Source organism: Ammodytes marinus (assembly GCF_949987685.1).
Source record: "Ammodytes marinus genome assembly, chromosome: 7".
Classification (NCBI taxonomy): Eukaryota; Metazoa; Chordata; class Actinopteri; order Uranoscopiformes; family Ammodytidae; genus Ammodytes; species Ammodytes marinus.
The window spans coordinates 10,264,217-10,285,400 of record NC_137211.1 but is presented as its reverse complement, the minus strand read 5'-3'; the positions used below and the strand labels follow the sequence as shown (position 1 = coordinate 10,285,400).

Genomic DNA, 21,184 nt, shown 5'->3' with positions numbered 1-21,184 from the left:
ACATGCTTAAATTAATTAAAAAATAAAAAATCTGGAATTTTTTTTTCTTACTTTTTAAACAATTTCAATGCATATAAACTTACATGTTGAAGGTGTTTGCACTATACAGGTCGAGTATTACATAATTCATAAAACAAGAAAAAAATAACAAAAGTCCAATATTCATATAAGAATAGATGGTTGGTGAAGTGGAGAGCTCCATTATCCATGGAGCTCAGTCGTCATCAGACAGCTCCAGGTCCTCCACTACATCCTCTCCTCCTTCTGCCAGCTGCATGAGAGCAGAGGAGGACAGCGGCTGACGAGGCTCAGAGGCCTCTTCCTCCCCTTCATCATCTACAACACACAGGAAGTACTTTAACTATGTTCGGCTGCATGATAATGAATCACCTGGCAGCTATCACAGAGCAGTTTGAATTAGGACATATTTAGGAAATTATTACAACCGTGCTTAACCCAGTGTTCATTATCTGTGTATACACCAGCTTCTATTTTATTGGTGTCCAGTGTCCACAAGAGGTCAAACACTTCAATTGAGCCTTGGATCAATTGAATAAATACATTATAAATGGCTGCTTTGGTTAATTACATGTTTATGTAGACTTTTGGACTGAGCAAAATGTGGATATGGTTAATGCTTTGTGTTTTAAACGCAAAACATTAAAGTTATGACTTTTACAGGGGAAAAAAATTGGGGTTTCTCCGTTAACTTGTACATACATTTTTAATTTGAAGAATTTAAAAAGGAAACAGTCTAATTTTTCCTCTGATGATGAGGTCTGCAAATTTAAAACTTTTTTACCAGTCACTCAACAGTAATGAATCCGGTGCACATAAATATTGGGTAATAGACTTTTCAGAATCTAAATAAATAAACAAATGAATGCATACAGAGCAAATGGCAACTTGAAAATATTTGATAAAGACCTATATCATTATTTGTGGACATTGACAAACCTGAGTCTTTGCCATCCATCCCCTCTTCATCACTCATGTCGGACAGATCATCATCATCATCATCATCTGCCTTATTGCCACCCTTTTTACCTGAGGGGAGACAATGAAAAACATTACACTGCGTTCAGTTTTGTTTGGAGTTACTTTTTTCAGACATTCCCGAGTTTGCTCGGGTGCATGGCTGTCTTTGGAGACACCTCTAAGTGGGCCAGGCTTCATAGGCAGCTGTAAGTGTCTATTTCCTCCTCAGATGGAACTCAAGAGTCGATTACAGACGCCGCCGCTGCTGCTGCTGCACAAACACCCATGACAGTTTACTACTGGCAATTTCAGACTTCTTATGCTCACGGCCTAAATATAGCAAATGGAGATAGCAGGCAGGTTCCACCACTACAGTGATGATTGAGAGAGTGTGTGTATGTGCGCACGCGCTGTTGTGCGTTTTGTGTCATGCCATGCGCCCAAGAGATGTTGGAAGTTTGTCTGAATATATGTGTTGTGGTATACTCATGGTATGACTTGTTAGTGTGTGTGTGTGTGTGTGTTGTCTAGCCAAAGGGACAACTGGGGTCTACAGGCTTTGAAGTTGAGGTGTGATGAGAGGCTGGGGGCGAGGAGGAGAGGGAAGCAAAACAGCTACTTCCTCTGTCTCTCTCACACACACAGTTCCTTCTCTATATAAATTGAAGATACATACACTAACATGGTGCTAGCAGACCTCAGTGGTCCCTTAGAGATTGCCCCTAAATGACCTGGAAGACATATTACCCCCCCACAAACTGACACCACGCCATACACACACCCCACCCTAAAACAAAACCAGCAGCCCCCTCCTCTCCCACTCCCCCTTTCCGGGAGCGTGTGAGACCACAAAGAGCTTTGGTGAGCTGCCCAATTGCTTTTGGCTCGTCAAGACTGGACCTGGAGAAGGTGGTGGGTGTGTGCTTGTGCGCTATCATCGAGATGTGTGAGTGTGCGTGTGTGTGTGCAAGTGTTGCGAGGACATGCGGGGGCAGCTGGTTGAAGCCCACAGAGCCAGAAAGAGAGGGTGAGAGAGTTAGAATGAAAGAGAGAGAGCGCGCAAGAGAGAGAGAGGGGCCACCTCTGGCTGTTCCACTAGGCTGGTTTGAATTAGGAACCCCCGCTGGGATCCAAAGCTGTACTTCCTGTTGGGGGGTTTCGTGTGTGCACACGAGGGGTGGGAGGGGTTGACAGAGAGCGAGAGGCGGAGGCCCGCCGCTTGCCGGCAGCTGCCCATCCGTTTGTGGGGACTCTCCCTACAATGAAGTCCAGATGCATTACAGAAAAAAAAAAACCCTGCCGCCTACTCCTTTCCTCTGTGACCTTGCAGAGTGCTTTTTTCAGCTGGGAGCGTGTCCGAGTTGCCTGTGACCTGTGGACGACCCCATGAGGACGAGACACAGTGGGGGTAAAAGACCAGCTTCCCTCACTGCAGTAGAGAGAAGCAAACTATCTGATGAGCAGAGATTTTCTCTTTCGTTTGATTTGGGATTTCATTTTCCGTTCCAAAGTAAGGGCCTCGTGGATGTTTTATAACTCAGAGCCTTGTGGTAATGGCTCCGCAGGTGACCTGCTTCATGTCGTCAAATCTTTAAGATCGTGTCTGTTGAAGGAACAGAGATAGCAGCATAGAAATCACACTCAACTGTCATCACCTCTTTACCTTTGCTCTTGCGCCGTAGAAGAGCTGGCTGTAATAGAATACAGCCCCCTAGAGGCCAGACATCATAGCCTACTGTTCCGCCAGTAAAACCTCTTACAGACCAATTCCAATGTGTGAGTGAAAAGTGTACGAGTCAGCTTACCTTTGGTTTTTGATCCTGCGTCCTCTTCGTCAGAATCAAAAAGATCCTCAAACTCCTTATCCTTCTTCTTCTTTTTGTTCACAGGAAGTTCCAGATCCTGCGACTTTACAGAACACAATAAGAAGCCGTGTAAATACAAACCTGCTGTCATTGTGATAATGATGGTCATACAATATTTTGAAATTTGTCACTATATAGCTTGACTGTTTTACGGTATATTTAAACCAGGACTTATGTCTATTCTGTGGTCAAAACTGTAATCTGGGACATTTAAGTAACGTTGTTTCTAGTGGCCGTAAATGTAATTGCATGTGCTTCTGGACCAGAGTTCTTTCAAAACCGAACATTGTTGACTGTATGCAGTCAGGTGATTGGCAGTTTTTACAGCAACTCGGATAGTATTACTGTGCAAAGCAGCATATAGAGGTGTTTTCATCAGTGGCTCGATCACCATTAACTCACTATTTGACAGATAGGAATTTAACAGACAGTTTACTAGATGATAATCTTACGGAGTATAACTTTTAATAGTAAAGTTCATGAAGAAAATCCAGAGGTGATTAATGATGACTGAGTGGGATGAGGTGGATGGTTGGAGGTGTATTTGGTGAGATAGTTACCTTGTGTTTGCCAGAGATCTCCAGCTGGATCTCCTTCTCCCTTAGCTTCTTCCACGTGCTGTAGTACCTGCTGAGGGGCGTCCCCTCCTCCTTCATCTGCTTCTCCCAAGCCACCTGACGGAGCACATTGGGATGCAACGTTTTGTTGAAGGATGTCAATACACAAGTGTGGGTGGATATATTCAAAGATAATATGTTCAATAAAAAGCAGATATGTGCTTGAGCTTTTTTTTGTTGAAAAATATGAATAACCAGGGTAGTAGTTTTATTTATTTTTAAGTGGAAATTATCTTCTTGCATTTCCAGCGCACGTTTATATCGATGGATCAGGAGAAAAGGTGGACAGCTCAGACAGTGATCAGACTCATAAGATGTGGGGAAAACAGACGGATTGAAGACGCCTGAAACGGGAGACCAGCGGATCTTCTCCAGCCCCTAAAGGTCTTTGTGGATGATATTGATTGGGCCAAATCACATTACCTGGCCGACAAACCCAATAGAGCAAACAGGCCGCAGCCTCATGCACCCGTTAGCTTAACACATTTACTACACTTTGCCGTGAGGCTATTAAGGTGGGCTACGTGGACCCACAAACAAAAAGACAGGTTAAAAAAATTAAACTGGAAAAAAAGCTACTTCTGAATTCAGACTAGACAATACATTTTCACACACAGGTGGCAGAAAAAAGACAAGAGACATGAAAGGGTGACCTGGATGGGAGCAGGGCACCATTAATTAGGCTAGCTCTCAGTTTGGGTGACATGTCAGCAGGGGTGGTGCTTGGTGGCCAGAGGGGGGCCGTGGCCTTTTCCACAGCAGTAGTGAGAGGGCTGTCCTCTCTTATTTGCCCGCAGTGACACCTCTATCGCTACCACAATAATGCCAGGGAGCGGATGCCATGGCGACAAGAGCGTGTGCTGCCGTGGTGCCGGGCTGTCAGCTGTACACACACAAACACACCCATGTGTGCGCACACACATACACACACATTTTCTCATCAGCTAAATTACACAAAGACCATCCTCTTTAATTTCACCCTTAAACGCTCTTAAATATTAATCAGCACTACACGTTGAGACTCGGCAGCAGCAAAGCCACATAAAAGCATGTGCATGTTGACAGGTAGCACACAGAGAGAGCGAGTCAACACAGAACACACACACTAATGGCTGCTCATTAAGGCAGAGGCGCCTCTGGTTCAAAAGCCCATAAGAGCTACCAATAACCACAGGGTCATTTTTAACCAGGGTTAGAGTTTATGCAGGGAAGTGTCCAGTATCAGTCTTTGGCTGTAGGATCGGACACTCAGGACTGACTCTTGTCATCAAGTCAAAAGTTATCTTCACCATTCAACTGAAACTGCTCTTTTCTCTTTTTCACACGGAAAGCGCTCTGAGCTGGTCGACCGTGACTGTCATCAATTATCATGATGATCACCAATCACGCCCACCACAGCAGCATCTTACCAGAAACTGGCAAAGCGACAACAAACGCCTTCTCATTAAGTCTGATTTATGTATTAGCAAGAGTGATTATTAATGGACAGGTTTCCCAGCCTTATTCATTTCCTATCACAGTTTTGTTGATTGTTGTATACTTATGTTACTGTGGATACATTTAGGTTACTTTTTTTTAACAGTTTTTAGGTACCAGCTGTGCATAAATTAAGCAAGGCAATAAATTGAGTTAATCTGAAGTGTCTGGTTTAATAAAAAAATAAAATTTAATTGTTCAAAGCCGATTAAAGCAGCTACGAGTAACATTTAAATATCTTTTAAACAGCCTCATGTTTCCTCTGATAATCATAAATTACCTTTAACAGCAAACAAGACCATCAGTGCAAAGAAAGACGTTTTTATATAGTTTTTATTACTGCTTTTGGTCTGGTCGCACACCCAGTCCGATTTTCTCTATGGTCACATATCCGTATTGGTCGCAGACTTCAGTGTGGCGCAGCAACGCGATTTGAGAAGCCTATCCCTCCAGGTGAGGGAAGGGGAGCGGGAGCCTCGTTTGAGACAGTTATTTGTCGTCATAATGACTGATAACGGGGCTGAACCATCAAAGAAAAAAAAGAGAATGCAATGAAGAAAAGCTAAAAGGGAGAGTGATATAGGCTACGGGCGGGACGAGGACGTTGCCAAGCAACGTGTACAAAATTTCACGGGAGCGAACTAGACTGCAGTGTTTACTCCTAAATGAATGAGAGGTACTAACACAAAGTTAACTTTGCTTCACCATCATCAGATTACCATTATTCATCTGAAATAGTCATTATTTACAACAACATAAACACATTACCTCATCGTGATCCATACTAACTGCAGTCTCTCGTTCATTCGCTTTCTGTGAGGACACGGAATCTTTCGGCTCCGTGACAGTAGTTAGGTGACACTGCATCAACTCATTGCAATCAGGTGTGTGCACTGACTGGCATTAGTTGATGCAGAGTCACTAACCACTCTCACGGAGCCGAAAACAGTCCGATGTCCTCACACTTTCAATAGGCTACACGGACATGCACTATATTGCGTCCTATTCATTTGACTCTCGCACGGATGGCATGCGCTAGAAAACAGCTTTGCGACAGCTGGCGTCGTAAAAATACTACCGCTTTTGTCCAAAGGGGCCGCCAACGGACAAAGTTACTCGTAGTGGCTTTAATTAATCAGAAAGTAAAGAAATTTTTTTCTTTTCATATTTCAGTTCAAATAGCTCAGAAAAAAAACAGTGAGGTGGAAATGAGTAGAGATCACCTGATGAGCAGCATTGACATTACGCTGCTGGAATATTTAAACATAGTCTGGATGTGTTTGAGGTTTGTAATGATATCCGTGATCAGTTTGAATGACACGCAATGGCATGCCTTTCAGTTCATACATTTTTTGGGGGAAAAGGGTTTCCGGGTAGTCAAGGTGAACTGATAAAATAGCTTGACGCAAATGATGTTAACAAATTTACTTGTCGCACTGTAAAAAAAAAAGTAAAATATTTTTTTAAACAGTGGGAAAAGTAGATAAAGTTATAAAACCAAAGACACACATGACACTTTAAACTATTATTACTCATTAGGTCTGTAATTCATTTTTAAATAATGTTTTAAATCGACTGCTTTATACCCACTAGATATTATTGAACCTTTAGCTAACAATACATAACTTGCAACATATGTATCAAGCTTTACCTGTCAGTTACAAAAGTTTAAGGCTCATCTTTACAATTATGTTTTGATGGAAGAGCACCTGCCTGCATTTACAACTCATTTTCAAAAGCCATTCTAAGGTTTACAAAAACTTACTATTATGAAACAGAAAAACCCAAACTCACAAGAAAACAAAAACTGGAAGGAGTAAAAGTGAGGACTATGGAAAGGGGGGGGGGGGCTTTAAAATCAGGACAAGGCTGTCCTCCTCTATGGCTTTCACACTCACCACAGCGGTGGCATCGGCCACTCCGAAGGCGGCCTTCTGTCTTCGTCCTGTGATGTAGCTGCTGTTCTCCTGTACCTTCTCCAGCAGCTGGCGCACTGGCTTGCAGTAATTGGCCACTTTGCATTCCTTCAGGAATGCTTTCAGCTGCAGGGACACAGAGGGAGAGTATGAGAAAGAGGGAACCAGTGTAAAGGATTGTCCACTCTGCCCATAAGGTGTATTCAGGCAGAGCAGAGGACTGTTTGTGGTCCTTTCCCTATAAGGGGGGGGCAGATCCTGAATCATCTATTCAGACAAGTTTTAAACTCTGTGAATGACTTTCAGAGTCACTGCTTCCTCATAAGTCTAGAGTGAATCATGGTCAAATTATTTGGATACATAAAGTACATATCCCAGGATCAGTTGATCAGTTACCTGGATGACAGTGGGCAAGGCGAGCTCTGGGAAGCCGATGGAGTTGTGCTGAGTGTGGAAATATTCCAGAATCAGGTCATACAGCTGGTCAACTAACCCGTCCTAAAATGTGGAGCAAAGTAAAGATTGATATCAGTATTAGCATTTCACGTATAACAAAATAATTATGATTGCAAGCTTAATCCAGCCCTTACTACTAATGTGTTACTGTAATATATTACTTTTTCCAGTAAAGAGTAGTGTAACTAGTTATAAACCAAATCTCAGTGATAATATTACTCGTTACTATAAAATAAAACAACTCGTTACAACGTTACCTTTATTGATTCTTTGGGATATTGTTTGTAAACTAATGGTCGCAAAACGAGTCATGCGATGCTGCAAAAAGAGATGCGTGGCATTTACCAGCTGGAAATATGCCCATTACTTAGAATTTTTACCCTGCTAGAAAGCTTGAAAAGAGTAACAAGTAATAAGTATTATATTCCTTTTTTTGAGTAATGTGCCCAACACTGGGCAGGGCAAAGATTAACATAAAAACGTGACACAATGGACAAAGTTAAGCCTCACTGTTGTGCTGTTCACCTGAATTGGGTCTTAATCTGCAGATCATGCACTAGGAAATCACATCCAAAAAATAAGTATATCTACACAAAGCCCCTGAAGGAAGTGATGTCTGTCAACTAAGGATGGACCATATAAGTATTTTATGGAGCCTAAGCACATTGTACTTTAAGTTAGATTGAGTCACATGTAATTTAACAAACATTTTGGGCTAAAGTAAACAAACGTATTACGTAAAGTTCCTCTCTTTGTGATTACAAATACAATACAGTGCAGATTGATAAAGTAATCAGGGTTAAACAGATCAGTGTTCATTTAGTCAGGTCCGCTGTGAGTCTCTGGGGTTTTGTGGCAGCTGCCCAGGTGACAGAAACAGCCCTAGCAAGCGGAGTACAGGGGATAATCCCAGAGGGCCGTGCTCCAATCCTCTTGGCTACAGCGCTGAGCGTGGCGACCGAGGGACAGTTTTAGAGCCCTGACAAGGGGCTTTCGGCTCTGCCCTCAATCCCCTTATGTGCACACCTACACACGCAGGTTTAACACAAGGGGTGACGGAGCAACGTGAAAGTAACATTAACTAAGCCTTGAACCACTCATGTGATCACCTGCTCCTTCTCAGTGTTGGAACCATCAGAAGCACAGCCACACACAGCTCCAACACCATTGTGAAACATCAGCAAAACTAAAGGAGCGGATTGTGGACTACAGGAAGCCACAGGTAGAAGGACACGCCCCCATCACCATCAACAGGACGCCAGTGGAGAGAGTGAGCAGCTTCAGGTTGCCTGACCTGGACTCACCACACCGCCCCATCATAAAGACAGCACCACAGCGGCTTCTCTTCCTCATGGACTCCAGGATACTCTGCAGCTTCTACAAGTGCAGCATCCAGAGTATCCTGACTGGCTGCATCACCGCCTGGTACGGCAGTCGCTCCACCCTCAACCGTAAGACTTTAGAGAGGGCGGTGAAAACTAGGGCCCGACCGATATGGAATGTTTTTGGGGCCGATGACGATTAAATATAATATACATTGTAAAAAAAATGTAATGTCAATGTGAACAGGAACTTTTTCTTTATGGTAATATGCATTGTCAAAGAAAAAAAAGTTTTCCAAATATGCCTAAAGTGACATGGGGCATTTTGAAACTCAGACTGAGCATTTAATCCTACTGCAAGTCATTAACGGCCAAGGGATGACCAATGTCTTTGGTTGCAGGGGGAACTGTCAATGTAGTGTAAATTAATCCAATGTATTACAACACACCTGCTGCTGCTGTAAATAGGCTACAGCTTTAATGCTATTCATATAGGCTACCTCCAGGACAGCAATGCATTTCACTACACACAATTGCTTGAATAAAAAATAAAAAAAAGATTATCCAGCTGATTATTCTGAGATATGCTATAATCGTAGCCTGGCATTCCCAGACCTGCCACTAGGCGCTGGCAAATTAAATTTGCTGCGCCTGTTGGTCCGTTGAAGCTTTTTCAAAAAGACCTGGGGCCTCATTTATAAACGTTGCGTACGCCCAGAAGAGGGCGCACACAAATTTCTAAGCAAATATTGGGATTTATAAAAACCAAACTTGACGGGAGATGTGCGGTCCTCCACGCAAACTCTGACCCATGCGTACGCACAGAAAGTGGAGAAAGGAGAAACGGCGACTCCGTCGGCACATGTATGAAGTGCGAGAACGAATGTGTTTGTGTAAAATTTATCCAGATAGGCCTATTATAAGCCATGTAGGTCTATCATATATTGGGAGTTCCTTTGCAAAACGGATGAAGCCATTCTTACAACTAATGAACAAATGCCTCCACGGATTTTTCCATGGAGTGATACCAACAAAAACAAAACGAATTAGGATCTTAAATAGCCTACAAACGGAGACATATATGAGTGCAAATAAAAACAAAATAGCAACGTTCGAATAAGCTCTGCAGTTATTAAAGAATAACCTATCTGCATGTTGTGGAATTAATTCTGATAATATTGAGGTGGAATACAGCCTATTACTTTTACACTGACGCTGTTCTCGATGCCTCAGTCAGGCAGACAGGAGTGCACCTTTTCATACACTAATGATAAGCCATACTGTACATCACATAGGCTACTGTGATTTTTTTCACGGCTTTTAGTCCGTTTTATTTATGTGTTTTTCTTTGTGTTTAAGCACGTCGCGATTGTGTTTTGAAAGGGACTGTGAAGTTTATTATTAACCCTCCGCCGCCCGTCACTGCCCCGGGATGAATTCTCCGAATCTGTATCTCATGGGGGGTCTCAGTGCCCCCCGCTCGTGGCACAAACACTGTTGTGTGAGTGAGGATATGCACTTGTTTGCGTCCACTTTTATGTCGGATCACTTCTTTTTATTTCGGCCACAGCGTTCACAGAGATCGCCACAGGTTGCACTCTATCGCCTTTACGCTCACACTGCCACCAAACTATATTTTCCCTGTTCGCCACTTCTCCAACGGCTACTTCGGGGTGACCGCAGTGATCCACACCGTGTGGAGTTTATTTTTCCATTTCCCTTTCAGTCGGCGATTGCCACTACCGCCTTCATGCACTCAGTAAATGATATTAATTCGGGCGTGTCGATGACTATGTATGGGTAAATATGGGCGGTACGTGAAGCCCGCAAAGGCTGCGCCACATTTAGAGTTGATCGTGATTTATAAAGGGAAACAGGCGTAGGACGTGAGTGCGCACTGTTTTATAAATCCGAATATTTTTGTTCGCACGTACATCCTACATTTCTTCCGTACGCCAGCTTCCACGTGAATCCCACGCAAAGCTTTATAAATGAGGCCCCAGAAATCTGGGCTCACGTTTCAATTGGTTCTATCCAATATGAGCGGCCCAGAGCCCTTTGTATGGTACTCTGGGGAGGACGTAACCGGATGACGACAGTGACGTGCATGCGATGTCGAAGCCGTGACAGTAAACATCAAAGATGGCTGCGGATATGTTGTGTGAGTTTGAGACTGCTTTGGCCTCGACCTTTTACGATTTGGAAGACGGCACTCAAATCTTTCATTAGCAAGTAAGTGGAATGTTCTGTTTTGCCGATCGACCACGGCAAACGTTTAATTAAACAGTTTAACAGCTGTTCGCTTAACAAACTGGGCTTACGTCACCTTGTGCATCGCTCTGATTGGTTGTAGTGCTATCCAACTGCGTGCAGTGGCATTTGAAATGCCCCTTGAGTTGGAAATTACCATTGATCGTGGCCAGACCCTCTATCGTTCAAGATATCAGGGTCTGGATTTCCAGGCTACTATAAATCGGGCAGGCCCTAATGAAAACTGCCCAGCACGTCACCAGGTCGGAGCTGCCATATATGGAGAACCTTTACCTCAACCCAGGGGTGCAGGAATTGCAAAAAAAAATAACAGGAGATAGGAATTGTGATTTTTACATGAATCGTTTTTTTCACCACCCCTATTATCTCTACACTTTTATCTGCACTGTGTCCTTGCATTACCTTTGTGTTTATTTGTGTTTCAGGTGTAGCTTTCTTCACTTGTATTTTCTTCTTCTATTGCATTGTTGAGAGGAGCCTGAGGCTTAAGAATTTACTTGCCAATGACTGCTGCTGTAATTGATGTGCATATGGCAAATACACTTCTTGAATCTTGAGCATACAGAGGGCAGTGTCACACCAAATACTCACGCAACCTATAGGAAAAATAATCTGCCCTACTATCTGCCACTTACCTTGTAGGCTTTCTCCATTAGGTTGACCTTGCTGAGCTTCAGGATGACTGCAAAGTTGATGGGTTTCTTACTCATTCGTCCTGGTTTCTTGTTGAAGTCCACCTGTTGGACGATCTATAAAGGAGAAACATAAACAGGCAATGTTTAAACTTGCTTGTTGCTCAAAAATACTCAATTTATTGGTACAATAGATAGCACAACCATCATTGGAAAACAGAATTATACAACAACCAAAGCTAAAACATGTGACCTGATAACCAAATTATCTGTTGTCCCAATTATCCAAATACACACCGAAATCTAATGAAAACCATACAAAATGGTTGATGCTGATGGTCAATAAAAGGGTTATAAAAACAGTCATCATGTATTAAGCTTTAGAGCTAATTTTTTATTTTAACTCCGATATTCTTTCTCATCCCATGTGCTGGAGTGTCTGAAGTTAGACTTTATATCTGCCTCTCTTCTTCCAGGGAGACCTTACTTTTTCTTGAACTCAATGAATACATATAAACAGGTAGAGTACATATACAGTATACAACCAGTATCATTGTACCCACTTTATTTTACATATTGCAGTGTTACTGAAATGACACATATCTATCTTAGTCTGTGAAAGTACATTCTAGCAAACGTGTGGCTATTTGTCTACAAGCTTTAACTGCACCTCTGCCCACAGTGTGCAAGTGAATTTCTGCCTTGTATGTGCATCAAGCTATTTCTGACTCCCTGTATCTGTGTATTTCTGAGTGTGTATGTGTTTGTGCGCGCACGTGGTCGTTAATGTGCTCAGTGTGCGAAGCGGAGCAACGCTCCTGGCCGGTGCTGTCTGTACAAACATAGGATGTGGTGGCGGTCTGCGGGGGAGCCAGGGGGAAGTGGGAAGGCATGGGCCAACCCTGATGCATGCACATATACACGCACATACAAACACACACACACACACACACACACACGGTTACTGAAGCAGGAAGCTCCAAATCATACAGCCCCCTCGGAGATGTGAGAACACACACAGGCACAGACACACAGGAGGAAGGGGCTGCGTCTGCTGCTCTAATTAAAACAGTAGCAGTGTACCTCGGTTTGCCTTTAACATTGCTTTAACAAGGGGAACAGTAAAGGAGAAAAAACACAGGAAATATTGTGCGTCACAAATAAACACGGTTTGCTGTTGGGGGTTAGGGGAGATGGCTCTGCATATGCAGGGGGAAAGAGGTGGGGAGTGGGCCCTAGGCAGAGAGGATGTGGTCTCCACAGCGTGTTAGGACCAGAGTGTAAACCACAACCATGCCTTTATCGCCTCGGTCAAACTGCTGTACGCACGCGCACACACACACACACACACGCTTACAAACAAATACACATTATATGTATGTGCAGACCACTCCCAGCGGGCCGAGCTAGTTGCTGTCGCCACCACAACACAGCCCCGCTGCATGCACCCTCGCACACATTCACAAACACATCGCACAATCACATGCTTAACACCTGACCTAGAGAAAATGTCAGTTGGTGAACTGTGATTGGTTTGATAACAAAGGTGTCTCTCTATCTCTCTGACACACACACACGACAACACTTCTATGCGTTTCCTACCAAGTTCCTTCAGTTGTGGCCGTTGAGACCAAAATGCATTTCATACACCACCCATGTTTTTTTCCACAGTAAACCACTATCGGAACATTTCAGCATATCTACCTTTTCATCGTTTCCATTTGAGACAAAGACAAGCAACTGACTGTTGTTTATTCTTCATAATATAGAACTATTTGAGCTTTTTAGTTCTCTGTACTGGTGTGTGAAATACTTTAAGACAGTTGGAAACTGCATTGATCCTGTCAAACTGATATTTTATCCATTGTGACTGGTGGTTAGTGAACATGTTGTGGATCCTTACCTCCAGGATGAAAGGCAGAACAGGAACGTATGTGTTGGTGCTGCTAGACAGCAGGGTGAGGGCTCTACAGCAGTGCATCCTCAGAGGGTAATATCTTGATGTGGGCACTAGTCTGTTCAGAAAGAAAAAAACACTGGTCAATGTCTCCACCTGCTGTTGGCAAAATGAAACATGAGTAGGTTCACAGAAATTGTTGATATAATGTTATACTCAAAATTACTTTTTAATTTTTTTTTATACAATGGTTGCATAAAAACTCACACATTTACCACTTTCAGCCAGCAGGCATTCATTCAATAAGAATTGCAACAGCAGGAAACCCTTCATTCTTAGTTCTGCTTTGTTTATTTGTCGCAGAGAGATTTCGTCAATATGTACTTTTAATGTTGGTATTTAGTAGACATTCAGACCTAAAGCAGTCCTGCGTAAAAAAGGTGTTGATGGTAGTTACTTTGTGTGTTACTTCATTGAGCCATTGAAAAACCATTAAGGAAGGTGGTTTGATTGTTTCATAGGATTGAAAGTGAAACTGATGCCAAATCCCTGCACAGATATCGTTATTGCAACATTGAGTATTTGATGATACAGATAGCAAACTGATTGACTCTTCCCCCTCTTAAACATTAAGCTGTAAATAATTCATTGGATAAAATGTACTTAACCTAGCCACCTTAAAAATCAGCATACATGAAAGTTTAAACAAACCTTAAGTAATACTTATACTCACTTGATGGTGCCAATTATGACTTGGCAGAGTGGATAGATAAGAGGTTGGAGTACATCACTGGGGTGCAAGGTGCTGAGGACCCGACACCAGAGGTACAGACAGTGGATATACTGCCAGTTATACACCGACTGATACGTTTCCTACGCAGACAAATAAGCACGGTCAGTGTCTTATTATGGGTGCGTCAAAAGGCTGTGCACCTAGATAAAAGCTGAATTCTGGATGTTTATTCAGTCATGCTAATTTCTGCAGTGTTGTCTGTTTAGGAGAACATCAATCAAACAAAACAAGTCAAAAACATCAGACTGCTCTACATGAACATACAAGAAATAAGCGTTGTGCTCTTTTTAACTGTAGTGGCCATATCATTATATTACATGCTTAAATCAATTCAAATCAAAGAATAATAGTACAAGAACAAGCCTTAAATCACTCCTTTAAAATTACAATACAGTCTTCCAACATATGGAATCTTTGTCATCTAGCCGGGAATTATATGCGTCTTTGTTTATCCAAATCTGTCTCTTCAAAGCTTTCAAAAGCAGACTATGATCCTGAGCACATACACAGTCAAAAACTAACCTTCTTCTTCATGGTCATGGCGTTCCTGAGGTGGATGGCCAGCTGCCGGATGTAGATGAAGGCCTGCTGGTAAGTGGCTTGTGAGTCCAGGGAGTACATCTCTGTCAGAGTTCGCTGCATGAAGTTGATCATGGGCAGCATGTTGGGAGAGGTGAACTTACAGTTTTGTACGTAGGAAATGTACATTTGCTGCAAAGAGAAAGAAAACAGAAGAGAAAAGTCAGACAGATAAAAAGACTTACTGATTGCACAGACAAGATGTGGTTTGAAGCATATGGAACAAATTGAAAAAAATAATAATAATCCAAAATATATTTAAAACACGTTTTGCCATAGTGTTGTCCATTTTACATCTAGGTTAGCTGTGAAGGTTTCATTTCCTGTATTACTCTGCATTCAGCTCACCTTGAGGGTAGGGTTAAGATAGGTGTCCTGCTTGTGTCTGCAGATCTTGTTGAGGGCCAGGAAGGCGAGAACACGACTTGTCTCCTCCCCGGTGCTCCACTGCTTCATCAGTTGCTACACACAAAGAAAAAGAAGATGGCGTGTGGGCAAAAGATCATAGTAAAAACTATTTCTCAGAGATCCATCAAGTAGGACATCCCATGCCACCCAATGGTAAATGGCCTTACCTTAACCAGGTGACGACACTGTTTGGGTAAGCAAAGGTAATAAGGTACGAGCTGGTTGGCGTGCCGCAGGACAGCACTGATGACTGTAGACTCTGTTAGACATGACAGCAGCTACAGGTGGAGAGAGGGAAACAAAAGATGTGTAATGAGAGGAAAACAGTGCATTCAGGATGTTAAAACAGGAGAGGAAGTTGATATCATAGCTTGTGCAGCTCTGTTATAAATTAAATTATTAAACAAAAAAACAATAAAAACACATTTATAAACCTTATCTACTGTATCTCCTCCTGTTAACCTCACAGGAATACATGATGGAGAAATCAGAGTAGGGCTGCCTGCAACTAACGATTACCGTAATTTTCGGACTATAAGCCGCGACTTTTCCCCCATTTTTCGACCCTGTTATTACACAGCACAGTATATGTTCTGTAGCTACTAGGGATGGGCGTTAGTAATCGAGTACTCCTCGTTTCAAATGAACTCGATTGGTGGATGAGGAAAATCGTTTTTATTTTTTTTCTAGTGTCTATAGCCTTTAGGCCGGCCGTTGGGCCGCCCCTATTTTAAAATGTTATATACGTGTACAAAACGGATAAAATAAAGTTTAACAAAATTAAATATTTTGATGCAAGTGCAATAAACTGAGCGTTGTGTCAAACAGCAACTGCAAATAACTGCCACCTCCGTGCCACCGCACGGTCTCTCCGTTCTCCAGAACATTTTCAGGAATATAACTGTCCAATTATTTCAAAGCAGATGATAAAATTACATTTATAAAAAGGGGAGATGACACCTGTTACTCTCAGTTAGTAATGAGTAGACTCCAGGTGAGCATGCAAGGTGCTCTCCGCTTGGAAAGAAAAGTAAAGAAGAAGCAAGGCTTACTTCAGGCACATTCGCTCCGAGCCAACAACAGTTAAGAAGCCTTCAATAGGGAATATGGGGATAAGATTCAAAAACCGACCGGTGTAACGTTCCGTTAATGAGGAATTAGTCGCGGTAATTATTCACGGACACGGAGTGAGCATTACGCGGTTGGTTATACAACTATCTGCTTTGGTGAGTTATTTATATGTATTTAAATTGTAGGACAATAATTTTATATTATTTGCTGCCCTTCTTATTTTAAATGGTGACTTAGGCTATTTTTTTTTGTTACAACTACAGCCCATGCTTTTTTTATCTTTTTTTCTCCCCACAGCAGACCTACTCGATCGGTTTAAATTTTTTGGCCGTCTATTTAATTACTTTCAGTGAGGAAAATGTGTTTTAAACTTGTGGAAAAAAATCCTTAATATCATATGGCAACTGTGACTGTTTGACAATAAGCATTGAGCGCTTTATTGCGGTGAACCGTTGTTCTGCAGACAGATGCGTTGCGTTCTAAAAATAGAAAAAAAGTTTAATGAGGAATCGATTGATCCTCGAGGAATGCAAGCGATCACACGAGTAGTGAAAACACTCGTGCCCATCCCTAGTAGCTAGGCTACTATTGCACTAAATGGTAACACTTGAATACGTTATGCAAATATGCAACTTGTTTGTTGAAATGTTAATAAATGGGAGATTCCTCAAGCAGCCATCTCTTTCCCGACAATCCCCTCTGTGCACGAACTCTTACATATGGTAATTAAAATCGATAATTTTTTCGATGAATCGGATAAAAAAAAGAAACATTTGTAAATCTTCATTTGTAAAACCGCATCTTTATTCAAAAACTGAACATTACTTCAAATTCACAGTGCAGACTGCAGTGTCAAAACACCAGGTTATTGCTCCAACGTCCCGGAACTATTAAAAGTAATATTAAATTATAAAAAATGTATAATAAATCTAACTGGGATAACACAAAAAAAAAACATAAAATGTATGATATACATTTAAACAGTAAGGGATGTCCATGGTAAACCGGTCAACCGATAAGATTTTTAACTGGTAAATACTAACGGTTAAAAAAATTAAATCATCTTCTCTCAGATGACAGGAGATCGTTAATTTTTATTGATACCATTTTCGAGACTCCTTAACAATCCAAGTCTTTATTGATATCACTATTGATAATTTTCTATTATTTGGTTGAAATAGAACTTGTATTATTGCTTTAATTGCTGATATGATCATAGCTCAAGATAGGACATTAAACAGGTCATAATTCCATCTTTACTATCTATTTTATATTGCTGGGAAAACAAGTTTTCGCCAAAATGAACACATCAATCACATTACTGAGCCGACCTGAACACATCACAGTTGACATGTTTGCTACTTTTTTTTAAGCTACTAGCTCTATATCCTTCCGATTTTAACATGGATTTAAAAACTGGATTACTATTTTTAACTGACGGCGGGACTTTCTACACCGTTCGGTTGTGTGATTACTGCCGCTGCTTTGAATGACTGTTGATGCGCCGATGCCGACTCTCCGAGCCCGTCTGCAGCAGCAGCAGCTGACAGTTTTTTTTGGACTAGACGGATACTGAGTCGAAGGAGTTTTTTTTTACCCAAAGACAGCAAAGGTACAACCCTTTTATATAGGCCTACAGTCCAGTGTTAGATATGACCAAAATACAAGCTGTGGCCGCTCACACTATAGCTTTCCCGCACTGCTTCACGTGCTGAAGACTCGCTGTGGGCGTGCATGAACCTGTTGGCGGCTGGATGTAAACAGTGCCGCGCCTACAAGTGACTTATTAATCGCGCGACTCAACGAATCGATGACCAAATTCAATGCCAACGCTTTAGTAATCGATTTTATCGATTCGTTGTTGCAGCCCTAAATCAGAGAGAAAAGGAGAGACAGAAAAGCAAAACAAACCTGAACCACTCCACTCAGATACATCTTGACGTCAATCTGATTGTTCTGCCACTTTGGACTAGACGATGGGAGTACTACCCTGAAAATCAAAACAGAGGAAAAACAGTGAGGAGTGAACCATCTTTCAACAGCTACATTCAGGCAATCAACAGGGCCTCCCCTGTTGATAGCAGCAGATATGACTTCTACTTCATACTTTTTCTGTTCTTTCTGGTCTGGCTTCAGGTTAAGCATTTTCTGCAGGGCAGCATAAATGTCTCTGATGCAGAACAGGACCAAGGCGTTGAACACTGCAGACAGAACAGGGAAAGAGATATTATTCCATATTCAAGGAGTGTACGATGTTCTATTGTGTCATTCAGTCTCTTAGTTCAATAAATTCAATTTAAAATATAATTATCTCTGTGTTTTGTTTGAAAATACGAGAAATAGTGCAATGTTGATGTTGTGGAGTTGAAACAAGTCATTCCTGTTTTGCACGCATATTTGGTTGTTTTCTGTTATTACCATAAACCACATCTGTTTTGCATTATATTCACAGCTTAGAAACGTCTCTATTATGCTTATTAAAAAAGGAAATATCAGAGTAAGCAAATACATTAAACATAAACTATAGCCATAATAATACTTCAGAATAATTTTTAATAATGTGCAGACACCAAATTAGCAGTTAGCGACTAGCTGGTGGTCATGGTGAAGTTCATAGTCTAAAAGAGTCTGATATTTCCCTCAGTAGTCAGTTAAACCAACAAAAAGAGCTAAAAGAGAGTAAATAACAGTTACTTTTGCCAGCTGAACAGAAACAAGACTCAGAATTATTGCTATGCTAACTCCAAGATGTCTACATAAGCAACTAGGGGTGGGAATCTCTTGGCACCTCACGATTCGATCACGATTCCGAGGTCAACGATTCGATTCAAAATCTATTCTCAATGCATCTCGATGCAATTCTTTTTTTTACGTACATACCTATGTGTGATTTTCAAAAATATATTTATATACACATCTGAGTTTGCTACTCAGAGTTTGCTAATCACTTCCTACTTTTGTGATGATCATTAAATACAATCAACAGATGAATGACCTTCTCTAATATTGTATTAGAGAAAAAGCTTTTCTTGTCACAAATATGACTTTCTATGACCAGTGCAATAATCAATGCAGCTTGCATTTCAACACAATATGGTGTGTAAGTATGTAAAAACTAAACCGATTCAGTTTAATTTTATTTCTACTCTTGTGTATCATGTTTCTATAGGATTTCTATTCTATTATTTTCTATGTCATTTCAACACATTGTGCAAAAAGTATGGCTTGGAATTCAGCTCTCATACAAAAACGTAAAAAGACACAAAGCCAGTGCAGGTCATATGGGTTTGCTGCTCTCTGCTCTTTTGACGCCACTTTTAACAACTCACTTGTGTGGTGTGCATGCGCAGTGGCGCAGGAAATACTAAAATTAAATACTAGTAAATCGATTATTAACTTTTATGAATCGATTCGGAATCGTTCGAGAGAGAATTGAGATTAGTCGGAAAATTGATTATTTTTCCCACCCCTATAAGCAACTGCTGTTGATGTTCACAACTTAAAAGATAACCAGCAAATGTTTATCACAACTTGTTTCCACTTAGACTTTGGATTGCTAGATTCAGAGAAAATAAATCAACGTCACTTTGTATATTCAAATGTAAAAGTTTGAATATACACATCAGCACCTCAAATAGAACATGGTATCCTACCTGAACTGTCGGCCACTTTGTAGCGACATTCACCCCCTCCTTCACCCTTGGTCGTGGCCACAGCGGCCTTAAAGGCCTGCGTGACTTCTCTGAAGAGACGAGCTGAGGGTTCCGTCTGCATAGCTTCTTTCCAGTCAGCAATCATCTTCTCTGTGACTTTGATAGCCTCCGCTTTCTTGGATTTCTTCGAAACCTTCTCACCCTCACCTTCATCATCGTCACCAGAGCTGGCCTCATCCTACATCCAAAAACACACCAGTATTAAGATAATCACTTTCACACGAGAACTCATCATCAACAGCCACACATGTAGCAAGCAACCGGCCCTACATCAAGATCAGCTGGCAATTTGTGGTACTTGTTCTCTTCCTCATCCTCGGAGCTGTCTGTGTCGTCAAAGTTCAGGAGCGTTTGGTCGTTCTGCTGCAGAAATTTGAAGAACTCTGGATCTTTGCTCTGTAACCTGGAGAGCTGTTGCTTGTGCTCAAAAGCCTTGCCTTTCTTCCTGTCATCACAATAAAATGACAAAAAACACTTAAGAGAGGTTCTTATGATTTTACCATCACAACAAAACTACACAGTATAGAAAAGTAGATTAACCCAAAAGACTCACCCATCAGGAGCCGCAGATGGCAGTGTTTTCTTCTGCTTGTCATTGAGTCCATTCTCTTTTAATGTCTCTTCTTCAGAATCATCTTCATCCGCAGAGTCAAAACCTGACAGCAGGAACTCATCCACACTGAGGTCTTCTAGTTTCCTAGCAAAAAGAAAACATTTCCAACAGATGAAATAATGTTGCCAACATGTGGGGAGAAACTTAATGTGATGCATGAACTACAGTTTCAAGAGTCAGTTCAAATGTTGTAATACTTGAATATCAGCTTTTGAATTAACTGCAAATGTCTCATTCATTAACCGTTCATTTGAAAAAAGCACAATACGTTTAGCTGGTTTTTGGTATCTGCTTCCAACAGGGAGTTAGCGTTAATAGCATGAATGGCTAACCAACTTTCGCACACCATGTTGGCTTAACACGAGTCTTAAGAACCAAACAAATTCTCCAACTGGATTGACAACACTTTAATTTATAAAAACAACATGCCTGTACCGTTAAAACCCATACTAAAAAGACGTAGTAAAGATAATATCCCACTACCTCTTCTGTTTGCCTGCCATGCTGGATCCAAAACGTGACTCTATCCAACCTCAATACCCACAATCCCCCGCTGCAAAACGAAGTGGTTGGTTTT

At 41.5% G+C, this 21,184-nt stretch overlaps 1 protein-coding gene across 1 annotated transcript; it reads right to left on the bottom strand.

Annotated features, from left to right (window-relative positions):
- Positions 1-63: 63 nt before the first annotated feature.
- Positions 64-21,152, bottom strand: noc2l (NOC2-like nucleolar associated transcriptional repressor). The gene is made up of 18 exons (XM_080031125.1): positions 21,091-21,152; positions 20,548-20,691; positions 20,265-20,439; positions 19,935-20,172; positions 18,389-18,482; positions 18,193-18,271; positions 15,378-15,488; positions 15,151-15,264; positions 14,746-14,934; positions 14,164-14,303; positions 13,437-13,548; positions 11,537-11,650; positions 7,249-7,350; positions 6,835-6,978; positions 3,404-3,517; positions 2,784-2,886; positions 958-1,047; positions 64-336 (listed from the first exon to the last, which is right to left on the bottom strand). The coding sequence occupies exons 1-18, from the start codon at positions 21,108-21,110 to the stop codon at positions 215-217; spliced, it is 2,205 nt and encodes a 734-aa protein (XP_079887251.1). The 5' UTR covers positions 21,111-21,152; the 3' UTR covers positions 64-214.
- Positions 21,153-21,184: the final 32 nt, after the last annotated feature.